General features: G+C 41.9%; 2 protein-coding genes across 2 annotated transcripts in view; one reads left to right on the top strand and one right to left on the bottom strand.

Annotated features, from left to right (window-relative positions):
• The window catches only part of STXBP4 (syntaxin binding protein 4), a 135,824-nt gene extending 129,073 nt beyond the window's left edge, over positions 1-6,751 (bottom strand). Inside the window, exons 1-2 of the mRNA XM_065415521.1 lie at positions 6,656-6,751; positions 2,917-3,032 (exon numbers count right to left, since the gene is read on the bottom strand). Of these exons, the coding sequence (XP_065271593.1) occupies positions 2,917-2,951 (35 nt within the window). The 5' untranslated portion in view covers positions 2,952-3,032; positions 6,656-6,751. The remainder of the gene's footprint in view (positions 1-2,916; positions 3,033-6,655) is intronic.
• Positions 6,752-6,812: 61 nt separating this feature from the next.
• Positions 6,813-11,142, top strand: LOC135887771 (cytochrome c oxidase assembly protein COX11, mitochondrial). The gene is made up of 4 exons (XM_065415522.1): positions 6,813-7,202; positions 8,470-8,625; positions 10,090-10,215; positions 10,785-11,142. The coding sequence occupies exons 1-4, from the start codon at positions 6,813-6,815 to the stop codon at positions 10,965-10,967; spliced, it is 855 nt and encodes a 284-aa protein (XP_065271594.1). The 3' UTR covers positions 10,968-11,142.
• Positions 11,143-14,059: the final 2,917 nt, after the last annotated feature.

The raw sequence follows: 14,059 nt of genomic DNA, 5'->3' as shown, positions 1-14,059 counted from the left end.
AAGGTCTTTTCTAAAAATCAGAAAAGTTGGTTCATGCTATAAAAACTCCATCAGAAAATATTTACCGGTATATCTTTTAAGCATTCTTAGTTTATTAAATACATTACAGTTCCCTACTTATCTTCCTCAATCAACTTGTTCCCACCCTTGTCCATCTTTTTGTCAGTCTCTCAAACAATTACATTCATACCTTCTTCCAGTTAGCACTTCCACATTGTTCAGCCTCCCTGAACTCATCTGCAAGGCTTGACCTTCTCCATGTTTAAGTCCCCCTTTTGCCACCTTTAGTGAATCTTTTTGATTCACACAGAAAATCTCTTCTGTTGCTTCCCTTGCCCAACCTCTGTCTACCTGTCTGCATCTCTCTTTCAGACAAACTCCTCTGGGGCATGACATTCCTTGCTGTATGTCTAGAAATAACCTAGCATATAATTGGGCACTACCTCCAAACAAATAATGCATAAAGTGATGATAATACTGAGGAAAATGAAATTTCAATACGTTTCCTGTTATTCCAGTATGTATAGATAAGAACACACAACATGTTAGACAAAGAGATTAAGATTCTTCTTTGAACAGATATAAAGTATAATGATGGTATCATTATGTGATGACTTTTCTAGAATTATATTTTATTACCAGTTAGTAACTGAGGTTAGAAATATTCAGGTAATTTATCATCTGCTAAATAATCCTGTAATCCTTGGTAGCAAGAATCATGGAATGATTTCATAAAAAAAGTCAATGATAAATTAAATCATGAAAAAAAAATCCTACAAAAGTCAATTATATAACAGTAACCTTTCAGGTTAAAAACCTTAAAGGGTGAAAATTCATTAAGATGTTATGGCCCTTAGCCAGGTGAATGCTTTGTTATATAATATGGAAAAATACTTGCATCCAGTCTATCATAAAATAGTAATTAATTTTAAAAAAATTGTGGAATATGTCATTGGAAAGATTAAAATATATATTCCATTAAATGGCACTTGTTTAATCTAGAAAAAATATAAGAAAATAGGCACAAGCAACAAAGTGCAACAATGTGAATTGTACCAAGTATCAGAGGGGTAGCCGTGTTAGTCTGTATCCACAAAAACAAGGAGGAGTCCGGTGGCATTTTAAAGACTAACAGATTATCTAACACAAATCTGTTAGACTTTAAGGTGCCACCGGACTCCTCGTTGTTAATGTTAATTGTTTTTTTTTTATTCCCTTGTACATAGCTATTTTAAACACAAGGAATGTAGTGTTTAAACTTCCTGTAAATCTCAATTAGCACCTGAATATGTGCATTACTGATATATCATCATATTATCTAAACATATTGGAAAATTGTGCAGCTTCACACACAAAGATTGTGCCTAATCTGCATGTGCCTGTGTTTGCACAGAGAAACTGGGTAAATTACATCTACAAATGACCAGTCATGCACGACCATCATCCTTGCACAGCACACCCAAATGAGGAATGCAACTGTGTGCACGTTTTTCATGTACACACCCACTGTTCAAAAAAATAATAATCAAGCTTTCTGAAGAACCATGATCTGGTATCAGTGACAATGCAGCTAACTATGAAGAATATTTAGCTAAGTTTCTTTGGCCCTTTAAAAGGATATAGCCAACTGCTGCATAGGACATTTGTTTTTAATTTTCAATTGTTTGTAAGAAACATGAAGACAATTTATTTCTTTATTGATTTTGTACTTTTCCATCTGGTAAATATACTGTTTTCTTCTTTCAGTTTCCACTGCAACTGAAATTAAGATGGCTATTAATTTGCTTATCTTTTGCCAGTATCATTACAAATTTGTGAATATGATAAGTTAGTTTGCCAATACTGAGAGCAGAACCCAGCAAGTTGTGCATGAGCACAACAGTCATGATACAATTCTGCACAAACTGTTTGTGTATGTTTTAAATTATCATTTTTGCTGACATGCTTGGCATGGTTATCTAGTGGTTTGAGAAGGATCTGGGAGTTAGGATTCCTGAATGCCATTTATTTTGAGCTAATCATGGAAAGGTTCCATTGGTTCAGTAAGAAGTTGAATTAAATAACAAAGGTTCAGTAACAGTTGATTTAAGGCTTTTAACTATAACCACTTGTAAAATTAATATAACACTTACTTCTGACACAGAGTTGTTAGGAAGCTAATTAATTAATGTTTCTAGAACACTGAGATTTTTGCATGAAAAATACAAGACAAATGCAAACGTTATTATGCAGAGAAGTAGTGTGCTATAACATATAAACTCCATATTTGGCATGACCTTATTGTAGCTAGCTCATTCCTAAGAGAAGCTCATTAAAGACACATCTTCAGTAAACTTATAGTATGATATTCTACAACAAGAAAGTTTTCAAGGGAATATTAGTTATAATTATAATATATGCAGCTTTTCATCTCAAGGGCATCGGTTTGCAACCAGTGTAGGTTAAATGACTGAAAGATTTAAAAGCTGTTTTTATTTGGAGTTTGGTGGTCTCCATCTAGTACCAAGTGAACATGTGTCTACATTATAAAAAAATAACCACAGTCGGTACTATTTTGCAACCTTAAGGCAGTCTCAGTAGGGAGATTGAGGAATGAATGGACTTGATGACTGAATTATTCTCCAACCCTTAGGGGTCGCTGCTCTGAGGCAGAGCTGAGGCAGGATTGTGTGGCGATCTGGGGAAGCTTTTTCAATGGAAAGACAGAGGCCTTCAATCTCTACGGCCATTGTGAACAAGAAATTAACAAAATTAAAATATTTACATTTGTAAGAACCTGCTTTGGACTGTGTTTACCTTTAAGAACTTAGTGAAACAACACACCATCACCACCAATGCTAACAATGAGAACTTGATCCAGTAACCCCGGGTTTACTACATTCTTGTTAAAATAAAAATCAAACAAACAAAACTTACCTTTTATGTAAATTTAGGGACTCTGTAGCAGCCATCTTCTTAGATTAATTGTTAAATGTTTGGAATAGAAGATTCTGAAAGATAAATGACAGACCCACAACCGAGATTAAAGATTGCTGTAAAAAAAGGAGAAACCACTTTTAGAAACTTGCAGACATGTTTATTTTTAAATTCTCATACTGTACCAATTTTTTCAAGACTGTTTGCCTGAAGATAAGTGGGAAGAGATCACTTCTGGGCATAACTGGTTCATGAATTGACTGCTGAGGAACAAAGTACCAAAAGCCTAACATCCTCAGCTCAGTTCTTTGTTGTATCACTATAAATCCAGAGTAACTCCATTGGCATAAATGGAGCTCCTCCAGATTTACAGTGAAGATTTACACAGATTTAGATTTGTGATTTAAACCTTCTGTGAAACCCAATACAGTAATCGTGATTACATTGTAAGAGGAACCCCAATATAATCCTAAAGAAGAGAATATGAACTCTGATTTTCTTCCAATATTGATTATAGAGTTTTCCCATCTTGTTCCATATACAGTAAAGGATCTGATACCATAGCTTTTCAAATTCTGGGACTTGCTATAAAGCACAGTCTTGCTTTATAGCCTATAAGAAAGTCAGATATACAGGTATGGGATATAAGGTGCAATTAAATATTATTAATGAAACTATGCAAAAGGGTCACTCCTATAATAGCCTCACCAAAACTGTAAGTCCATGAGAAACATTCCTGAATGTATTTAGGTTATAGTCATCTGATAAACTGCTGGAACATTACTGGTTTGAAAATATCCTACCGGTTCATTTAACGTCTAGTTCAAACATGTTGGTTTTAAGTGAACATGACTTACTTCATCCTCCCTTGCTTTTAATATCTCTTCCCCTTTTGTTAACAAGGAGAATTACAAATATTGTTTTCACCCCTTTTGGCTGAAGAAACAAGTGTCCTTGATTGTAACAAGAGTCATTCAATGACTCGTGCAACCAGTGTGTTACAAGGATGGGCTGGTATACCTCATTTTAGAAGGCAGCAAATTCATTAGCTGCCACATTTGGTGCAGTTGCTTGTCACCCTCTAGAGCAGCACCTGAAAACAAGATGTGCCACTCAGTCTGAAAACGCAGCCCAACTGTAGGATCCAAAGCTTAATGTTTCAGTTGTGTGGGTTTTGACTTAAAGCGATGTAAAAAAAGGAACTCATAAATCAGAAAAATCCAAGTAATTACAAAACCAAAATCAGGTAGAGCTTGTTCTGCAACTCGGAAGCCTTTTGAAAATCTAAACAAAAACTAATTCTCAGAAAACCAATGCATGAGTAATAATTTGACTTCTCCATGCATCATTTACCAATCAGTAGAGATAAGTACCTACATTCACAAGAGGTGTCCTGAAGTTTAGCATAATAAAATTTGCAAAAGTCTGAGTTCCTTGGATGAAGTTCTACATAAAAGTGAAAAGTATTGGTATTCTTTCAAACCCATCAACTAATATAATGATTGTAGCATAGCTACCCCCAATGTTAGGGTTTGATACTTCCAATTCCCCCATACACATCCTAAATAATGGCAAACACTTTGCACCACTTTCAAATTTTCCATCAATTGTTGGATGTATAAAGTTTCTTTTTAAAGACACAGTCCAATTTGTTCTTTCTGTCCATAAGTATATGTTTGTAAAAAAGTAAATAAAAATATTTATATTAAATAAAATTTTTAAAAGAGAGACTAAGCTTCCCCAGGAATTTTTGCTCAAGGTGTCACCATTCATTCATCTTCTCTAGATAATGCTATTGTCACCTATAGTGTGTGGGGCCAGTATAGTTAGGATTAGCTACCTTTGTGAATTTGTGTGAACTTGATTGTCGTGAAATTGTTACTGCTAACATCACATTGGCATGTTACATAACTTGTCAATATTTTCTATCAAAATATAGTCAAATCAATACACAATGGGGTGACAATGCAGCAAAATATAACCCACTGACCCAAACTTGATCCCACTGCAAAAAGTCATCAGGTCAGGACACAGAGTAGGGATGTGGCGTTCAAAAATTTGGCTTGTGTCCCAGGCCACGCCATTTGCAACCATTTGTTCAAATAAATGGAATTACATCATTACATCCATCACTCTGTATGAAGATGCCACTACAACGACTCTGAACTTCATCAACTCACTGTTATGCACGACTTCACAGAAGGGCACTGCCTGAAAACACCAGTGTGCTGCAGGAAAGTATTGTGATGCAATAGGATGGACTTGGCCAAAAAACCAAGACACTACAGTGAAACATTGCAACCAAGCACCATCGTGCCATGTTATAACGTTGACTGTGCTGCATCAAGACTTCCTAACACCATAGCGTGGCAATCCACGGCAGGCTGCTTGCTTGGTCCAATGCAAACAGTCTGACACGAGGCTATGGTGAGGTTCTGCACGGCCCCAGAAGCACTGCAGGCCACAGGAACTTCCCTACAACAGTATAATGGTATGTAGCCCCCGAGAAATGTCCCTGCAGCAAAAGGTCCCTTGACAGAGAAACAGCCATGAGCCTTCCCTGTGCTGGGACACCCTGGAAGCCTGGGGAATGCTCACAGTGCTTCACTGGATGACCCTGCAGAGAAAAACCATTTTTGCTGGGTACAACCCTGTGGGTAGAAGGGTTTTGTGGGGTGACACTCCCGCAAGATCAGACCTTTGGGAGAAGCAGCGTGCTCCCCTTCCCTGGGGCAGCCACACTGAGAGAGCACTCCCACTGCCACTGCAATGTTCCCATTCAGAGCGCTCCCGCTGCCCCTGGGCCAACCCCATTCAGAGCGCTCCCATTCCCTCTGCCATGTCCCCATTGCGAGTGCTCTTGCCAACTCTGTCGCCATTGGCAGCGCCCTCACTGCCCCATCCCCCATTGGGAGCAGCCCCCCTGCCCTGCCATGTCCCCAATGGCAGCGCCCCCCCTACCGTGCCATGCCCCCATTGAGGCCTCCCCCCGCCCCTGCCATGCCCCCATTGGGAGCGCTCCCCCCGCCTCTGCCCTGCCCCCATTGAGGGCGCTCCCCCCGCCCCTGCCATGTCCCCAATGGCAGCGCCCCCCCTACCGTACCGTGCCATGCCCCCATTGAAGGCTCCCCCCGCCCCTGCCATGCCCCCATTGGGAGCGCTCCCCCCGCCTCTGCCATGCCCCCATTGAGGGCGCTCCCCCCGCCCCTGCCATGCCCCCATTGGGAGCGCTCCCCCCGCCCCTGCCATGCCCCCATTGGGAGCGCTCCCCCCGCCCCTGCCATGCCCCCATTGGGAGCGCTCCCCCCGCCCCTGCCATGTCCCCATTGGGAGCGCTCCCCCCGCCCCTGCCATGTCCCCATTGGGAGCGCTCCCCCCGCCCCTGCCATGCCCCCATTGGGAGCGCTCCCCCCGCCCCCGCCATCTCCCCATTGGGAGCGCTCCCCCGCCCCCGCCATCTCCCCATTGGGAGCGCTTTCCCCGCCCCTGCCATGCCCCCGTTGAGGGTTCCCCCCGCCCCTGCCATGCCCCCATTGAGGGCGCTGCCCCCGCCCCTGGGAGCTCTGTGAGGCGAGGCACCATGGCCCCTTTCCTCCCAGGAGGTGGGTGAGGTATCAGCGCAAAGCCCTGGTGAAAGTGACAGACAAACCCCGCTGCGCCACACGCGCCAGCCGACGGGACTCCCCGCAGCTCCTGGCCGGGAGGGGGCGGGGTCGGGGCAACGAGAACGCGAACTTACCCCCTGCGGCCGCCGTAGACTGTGCGCCACCGAGTCTGGAGACTGCCCGGTCCCTGCCGCGCAGCCACCTGAGCGCCGAGTCTCGCGAGAATAGCGAATCACGTGTGTGAAGTGCCGCCCTGCCCGACAGACCCGGGTCATCACGTGAGAGGGGAGGATGGGGCTGTGCGGGCGGGGCTGGAGGTGCCTCGGGGTCCTTCGGCTGCCGTGCGTGGCTGCCGGATCGGGCCCCCGCCTGCTCAGTGTCTGGGCCCGAGGCGCTGGGGAGCCCCTGGCCCGGGCGGGCTCGTCCTGTGGCCAGTGCCCTCGGACCGGGGCCCCGCCCAGCCAATGGGCCCCCCGCGGGCCGGGCAGCGCCCCCCGCCGCCAGGCCTGGCCTGGGCTCCAGCAGGCGCGAGGGGTGGCGCGCCCCAACCCTTTCACGCGGGGCCAGGAGCAGGAGTGGAGACGCAGGAACAGGACCGTCCTGACCTACATCGCCGCCGCGGCCGTGGGCATGGTGGGCATGTCCTACGCGGCCGTGCCGCTCTACCGCCTCTACTGCCAGGTCAGGGCCGGGACAAGGACCACCCCCCCGCCAAGGACTCCCCCACCGGCTGGCCCAGCCCTCCCCCTGCCCCGCCGCCAAGGACTCCCCCACCGGCCGGGCCAGAACTCTGGGAGGTTTAGGGATGCTGCAGAGATGTTGCCCCCCTTCCCTCTCCCCCTTTGTTCTAAGGCTACAATCTAGGCTTAAGGCGGTGTTAGGTACACACACTACCTGTGTCCCTAGCCTGCGCCCACTCCTGTCCCTGCTGGGTCTGGCGCCAGGGAAAGCTCTCGCAGCAGGACGCTTGGCTGCTAAGAATACCGGTGTGGATGTGGTGGGCATTTCTTGGGCATGTAGAGAGCAGTGTAGGGTATATAGCCTAGGGTTCAGGTGGGTAGGGCACTCTCCCCACCTAACCCTTGACTCTGTCTACACCAGTGGCTCTCAAACTTTTTTACTGGTGACCCCTTTCACATAGCAAGTCTCGGAGTGTGACCCCCCCTTATAAATTAAAAACACTTTTTTATATATTTAACACCCTTATAAATGCTGGAGGCAAAGCAGGGTTTGGGGTGGAGGTTGATAGCTTGTGACCCCCAATCTAACAACCTTGTGACCCCCTGAGGGGTCCCGACCCCCAGTTTGAGAACCTCTGGTCTACACTGTTATGTATACCTATGCTAGGTGGGCAAACAGTGTACATACTCTTCCCCCTGCCGTAAGCATAGATGTACCCTAAATATCAGGCTCTACAGGGGCACAGGGTTCTCACTTCCCTCTCCTTGCTTCAGCCTTCTGCCCCATATATTTTAAATCAGTGCCATCCACTTACTGTTTATTGATTGCATTACCATAGCACCTAGGAGCCTAGTTAATGGCTAAGACCCTGTTATGCACTTGCCTGTTTTTTTTTTTTTTTTTTTAATTTTATTATTAGTTGTTTCAAAAGGGCAGTGTAACAAAATTACTTGTTCCCTTTTGCTCCAGTTTGTTTACTGTGTATATGGTAATTTTCACTTTCCCCACTACAGTCTGGAACCTTTCGTAAAGGGGAAAAGAAAAAAAAAATCAATGAAAAAGAAATAGATTTGGTCAGGGGACTCCTAGGGAAGAGTAGTACCTGACACTACTTTCAATTCTTCCTGAAATTGACTAGCTCTTAAGGTGGTAGTGTTACCTTTAACCTTCTTTCTACAGAGGTTGAAATTGGTATTTCAGGTACCAGAAAGTAAACATCAAGTTTTCAATTTTAATACTGCTAACTACAACTTTTCTTTTTCTAAAGGCTACTGGACTAGGTGGGTCAGCAGTAGCAGGCCATGATTCAGACCAGATTGAGACTATGGAACCTGTTAAAGATCGCATCATTAAGGTCACTTTCAATGCTGATGTGCATGCAAGTCTACACTGGAATTTTAGACCTCAGCAAACAGAAATATACGTAAGAAACTTACACAACAATTCATGTAGACATCATACAATGATTATCAAAGCTACAAAAAAACTTACAAAACTGAAAAATTGAGGCTTCAAATCTTAACTGTTTAAAACTTGTTCTATGTTAGCTTCTAATACATACATTAGCTCTGATCTTGAAAAGATTTAAACATGGGTATGAGCCTTTTTGGGATCAAGGCTATAGGTAGGTCTATTCATGGACTAAAGTATTTACAGCACCGGAGTCTTATTTTTCAGCACTCATTCAAATAATATTATTGAAGCTACTGTCATTTGAATTCATAAATGTGAATGACACAGATTCAAAGGATACTGTCGAAGGGATTTTGCATAATTTTAAAAATAATTGTAGGTTTTTGATTTCAATTTAAGGGGCAAAATCAAATGATTGAAATATTTTTACTTACCAAATATTTGTCTTGGTTGCTGCTATACACATTGGTTTGTAGATTAGTTTCTTAGAACGTTGTAGAAAAGGTTAATAAAAGTTGCATGGGCTGCAAACAAGGGCAAAACCGCAAGTTGGGGCCCCAGTCTTGCAATTTACAATGCAGGTGGGCATTGAAGTCTGCAGGGCTCACGCAGGCAGGGGCAAAGCAGTCCACCTCCACATTGTAAAGTACAGCACTGGAGCTTAGGTCAAGTAGGGCACTTGCTCTTCTTGTCAGTATTCTTGCATGATTATTTCTGTCTTGATTTTTTTTTTTTTTACACCTTTAATAATATTGCTACTGTTTAAAACTGGTTACCAACACGGGCTCTTCTGAGGTCAGTCATGTTCCTTGATCAGTTTGTTTGAATTCATTATTGAAATTAGTGTTTTGATATTTTTTTCAACAGTGCTATTGGACTTTATATACCAAAGTGTATTAATCTGACATCTACAAAGACCCAATTTTGTATGGTGTCATAAGCCTCCAAAAAGGTGCTAAACTACTGAAGTCAATGGGAGTATGTCTACATAGCTCCCAGCAGCAAGCCTCCCAGCATGCTGTATAGATGGCACTTTAAAGTTTCAGCATGGGCTTTAGTCTAGGCTCTTCCCCCCCCCCCCCCCCAAAAAAAAGAAAAAGGCTTCAGAGCCCAAGCTCCATCCAAAGCCACAACTTCAAACCACAGTCTACACGTGGGCTGTGTAGATATAACCTGGAAGTCCAATATCTTGTAGGATAAGATCCAAAATGTATCCATATTATGATTAATTTTGTGTGTGGATATTAAAGCTAGTTCTCAATACTGTTTTTAATTTACAATCACTTTTCCAGATTCACTAATGTTGGAAATATAGGAAATAGATAACGTGCAGAGAATCTGCCTTTAAGGTAGCTAAAAAAAAAATTATCACTGGAATAAATTTAACAACGGAAGTCCTACAGAACTTTGTGAGAGTGGTGTAATGAACTTAAATTAAATACAATAATTGTATTTTTTTTTTTTTTTTAAACAGGTTGTACCAGGAGAGACTGCACTAGCATTTTACAAAGCAAAGAATTCTACAGACAAACCAGTAATTGGAATCTCTACGTATAACGTGGTTCCATTTGAAGCAGGACAATATTTCAATAAAATACAAGTAGGTGAAGTGTGTAACTCCAAGGCGCGTGAGGCAGTCTAGACTGGCGAACTGAAAAATTCAGTATTTCAAACATTATCCTTTTCCAAATGGGCATGCATCAATTCATCTATTTAGCCTAGGCTAAATCATAGAAGGCGGGTTCTAAAAGTCCCATTAGAGTGGCTCCCAGAGTGTAGGAGATGGACCACTAACGATCTTGTAGGCCCTTGTGGGTTGAATAGTCATAGGGTATTGATTGTTCACTTCAAAACTATTAAATACTTTCCTAATATAACTTTTCAATTAAAGCAGTTGCTGTAATTACCACTTAGTATTCATTCACCAGAGAGGGAAGATGATCTATGAATTACGAATAGGGGAGAAGTTTGTGTCATGGACCATATCTCTGTTAAACAATGTAAAAGAGAGAACCTGCTATCCCGTCACAATCACAGATCTCATTCCATTAGACATTTAAATTTATCAAAGTAGGAGCACTAGAAAAAACAGAACACTTAAAGGCTGTTTTTAACATGCAGTGTGTACATATTTGTTCTGTAACTGTTCCCACTTTCCACCATGTACAGTGCTTTTGTTTTGAAGAACAGCGGCTTAATCCCAAAGAGGAAGTGGACATGCCTGTATTTTTCTTCATAGATCCTGAATTTGCTGAGGACCCAAGAATGGCCAATGTTGATCTGATCACTCTTTCTTACACTTTTTTTGAAGCAAAAGAAGGACACAAATTGCCACTCCCAGGTTATCAATAATATACTATCTATACAACAAATGAGTAGTTTCTTTGGTACCTGGCAGCCAAATGATGTCAGCTTTGTAAAACACATTCTTCGAAAGACACAAGGAGGATATGAAACGCCACATGGAACTACTGTACAATATGAATTTGTATTTTAAATTATTAAACCATGGCAGATATGCTCTTAAAGTGTGATTTTATTCTACTTTCCATACAAGGACCAATGATGTGTCTGAACACACAGGAAAAGGGAAATCTTTGTAGCTAAGTGCAAATGGAAATCTTCAAAACAATTATCAGATTTAGCTTTACATTCAATTGATAGGAACAGATTTGTCCATTAAATCTCTGAGGGTATGGAGTTAATAATCTCCTCTGTTGATGGAAACCAGATAAGAAAACTGTTAATACCTGAAAATGATTAAGAGCTTACGATACTTCAGAAGAAAGACAACTTATATTGATCCAGTATTTTAGGTGAAAAGGAATACCCCTTACCAGCGAATATTCTACCTAATCTTGAGACCTCATGAGAGGAAACAAAATCAGTCTGGGGTCACTAAAGAATACTTACGTGGTACAGGAAAAGTTGATGATTCATTAGGACTCTCCCTTTTAAGATTGTACTGAATTAATAGTCTGACATAGACCAGTGGTCACTGCTGCTAGAAGTACTGTGTGTTGGATGTCATGAACAACAGAGGTCCTGACTACTTGTGGTTATTTTTCAAAAAAAAAACTTGAGCTATTTGTTAGACAGGTATTTCTATTTTGGTAAGCAGCAGTAGTGTTGTGTACTGTTAAAGAGCTGCTGTTTCACCTCCGATGTGCCTGCATTTTGGTGGTAGATGAAAATAATTTCTACATGAATATCCTATAGGAGAATTAGGCTGATTTGTGAAGTACTTAGATATCTTTGAATGAAAGATGGTCTAGAAGCTCTTAATGGGTTATTTTTTATTGTGACATTATGACAGTTTTGAACCAGAGCTTAATGTTTTGCATTGCTGGTTTCTACCTAAGCCCCAAAGAAAGTAGCAAAAGTGTTTACAGAAGACTCTCAAAGAAAGTGATGTAGCTTATCTAAAAAGCTGTCAGGAAGTACATTATTATATCAGAATGGTTCTTCCCTACCTGCCCTTCTATCTAGGTATTAATATGGCTTTCCACAATCATTAATGGATTTTATTCTCACAAGAGCCCTGTGACATAGGCAGTTATCCCCATTTTATGTATGGGGGAACCGAGGCAAAGGGTGGAAGAAGTGATATGCCCAAGCTCACACACAAATTGAACTCGGGTCTCATCCTACTCTAGTATCCTTTTCCCCCTAGACCATCCTTCCTACCCTCGCGTTAGTGCATGGGCTGTGATAAAGGTAATACCACAAGTAGTATTTCAGAGTACAGACATCACCATGAGGGGCACATTAGAAATCATGACAAAATAGCTAATTGCTATCATTTAGGTCTCTGCAAATTACATTTGTATATGATTTAAGAACAGTGCTATGCAGAGGAGCTCTTGTTGTTCCCCTGTCTCTATTTTTTGTGCATCTTTTACGTATATCCAAATTATTGGTTGTTTTTAAAATACTTGTTTTTGAAAGAGACTTCCAAAGAACATTATTGTACTGTGTATTTACTGGCATCCAGTGTATCTTTTGTAATAACACAATGTGAAATCTGAACTAGACTGATTAAAAATATTATAATAGTTTTATGCTGAGTGTTACATTGTTCTGCTGCATAAAATGATTTTTACTCTGTGTGGCGAGTCTGAGCAAAGCCCTGGCCTGTGCAGGATTGTAAATTCCAGCCTGAAGGCCAAATCTTGGCCCCAGAGAAGTGTATGGAAATTTAGCTATTGACTTATTTCTTCAAATGTATACTACAACAAACACGAGTTTCCTTTGGAGCTCTGGGTGCTTTAGACAGACTGTTAGAAACTCCAAATAAACATTCCTTTTTCCCTCCAATCATATTCCCATAGCAGCACAAACAAACGTTGAATAAATACCAATAAAAAAATGTCTCCCAGAGTCCTCCACCAACTTCACCCAGTTCTCTGTGGGCCAGTGATATGTTATATATGCCTTATAAATAAAGAACTCATACTGTTACATACCATGCAAATACCAAGGGTATAGGGGCCCTATCAGAGAACACTCTGCCATGGATCCCTTTCTTAAGCCTTGTCTACACTTAAGATTTGCCATTTTATCTGTGCCAGAATAGTTAAGCAGCAGAGCTTCCCCACCCCTACTATCAATGCAGTTATGAGTATAGCTTATTCCAGTTAATGAAGTAGGTTGTCTCACCATCAAGCACTTATATAACTATCTACATTAGGGCTTTTACTGGCATAGCTATGCTGCAACAAAACAAAATTCCAAGCACCGTAGAGTTGGCTGGGAATTTTCCATTGGAGTGAGTTGAGCAGCAAGCTGGAAAATTCCATTTCATTTCTTCTAAAATGGAATTTTGAGACTTTTCCCCCAGTGAAAAAATTTGATTTTCTGGCCCAATTCAGGAAAAAATGTTCAGGGGAGAGAAATTCTGTTTTCTGGCCAGATTACTGACAATAAAACTGAAGTGTAAACCATTCCTGATTCTGAAGCTGTAGACCACATCGGACTAAAGACAAGATGTTTCTTAAATGGGTCTGTGATTTGACTGTAAGGCCTTTGCCTGCACTAGAGCAACTTGCATGCATGTTGTAGCCATGTCAGTCCCAGGATATTCAAGACAAGGTGGATGAGGTTATATCTTTTATTGGACCAACTTCTGTTGGTGAAAGAGACAAGCTTTTAAGCTTACACAGAGCTCCAGACCTGAAGAAGAGCTCTGTGTAAGCTTGAAAGCTGGTCTTTAGAGCAATTTGGCATGTTGGCCATTGTGGAGGCTCATCCCCACCCACATACTGGTCACACCTTATACTCAGAAGTATTCCCAGTGGTGTAAGTATTTGTGGGGTAGTGTTATATGATGGGTATTTCACCTTTTAAGAATGACAACTGGTAAGAAGTCCAAGTGGTACGGTGGTAGTTTTCCACTAATAATTTGGTTTTTCTCTGGTTTTGTATTATAAAAGACAGTATAACAG

This window comes from Emys orbicularis, chromosome 13 (assembly GCF_028017835.1).
Source record: "Emys orbicularis isolate rEmyOrb1 chromosome 13, rEmyOrb1.hap1, whole genome shotgun sequence".
Lineage (NCBI taxonomy): Eukaryota > Metazoa > Chordata > Testudines > Emydidae > Emys > Emys orbicularis.
Note: the sequence above shows the minus strand (reverse complement) of the source record. Positions and strands in the feature narration are given on the sequence as shown.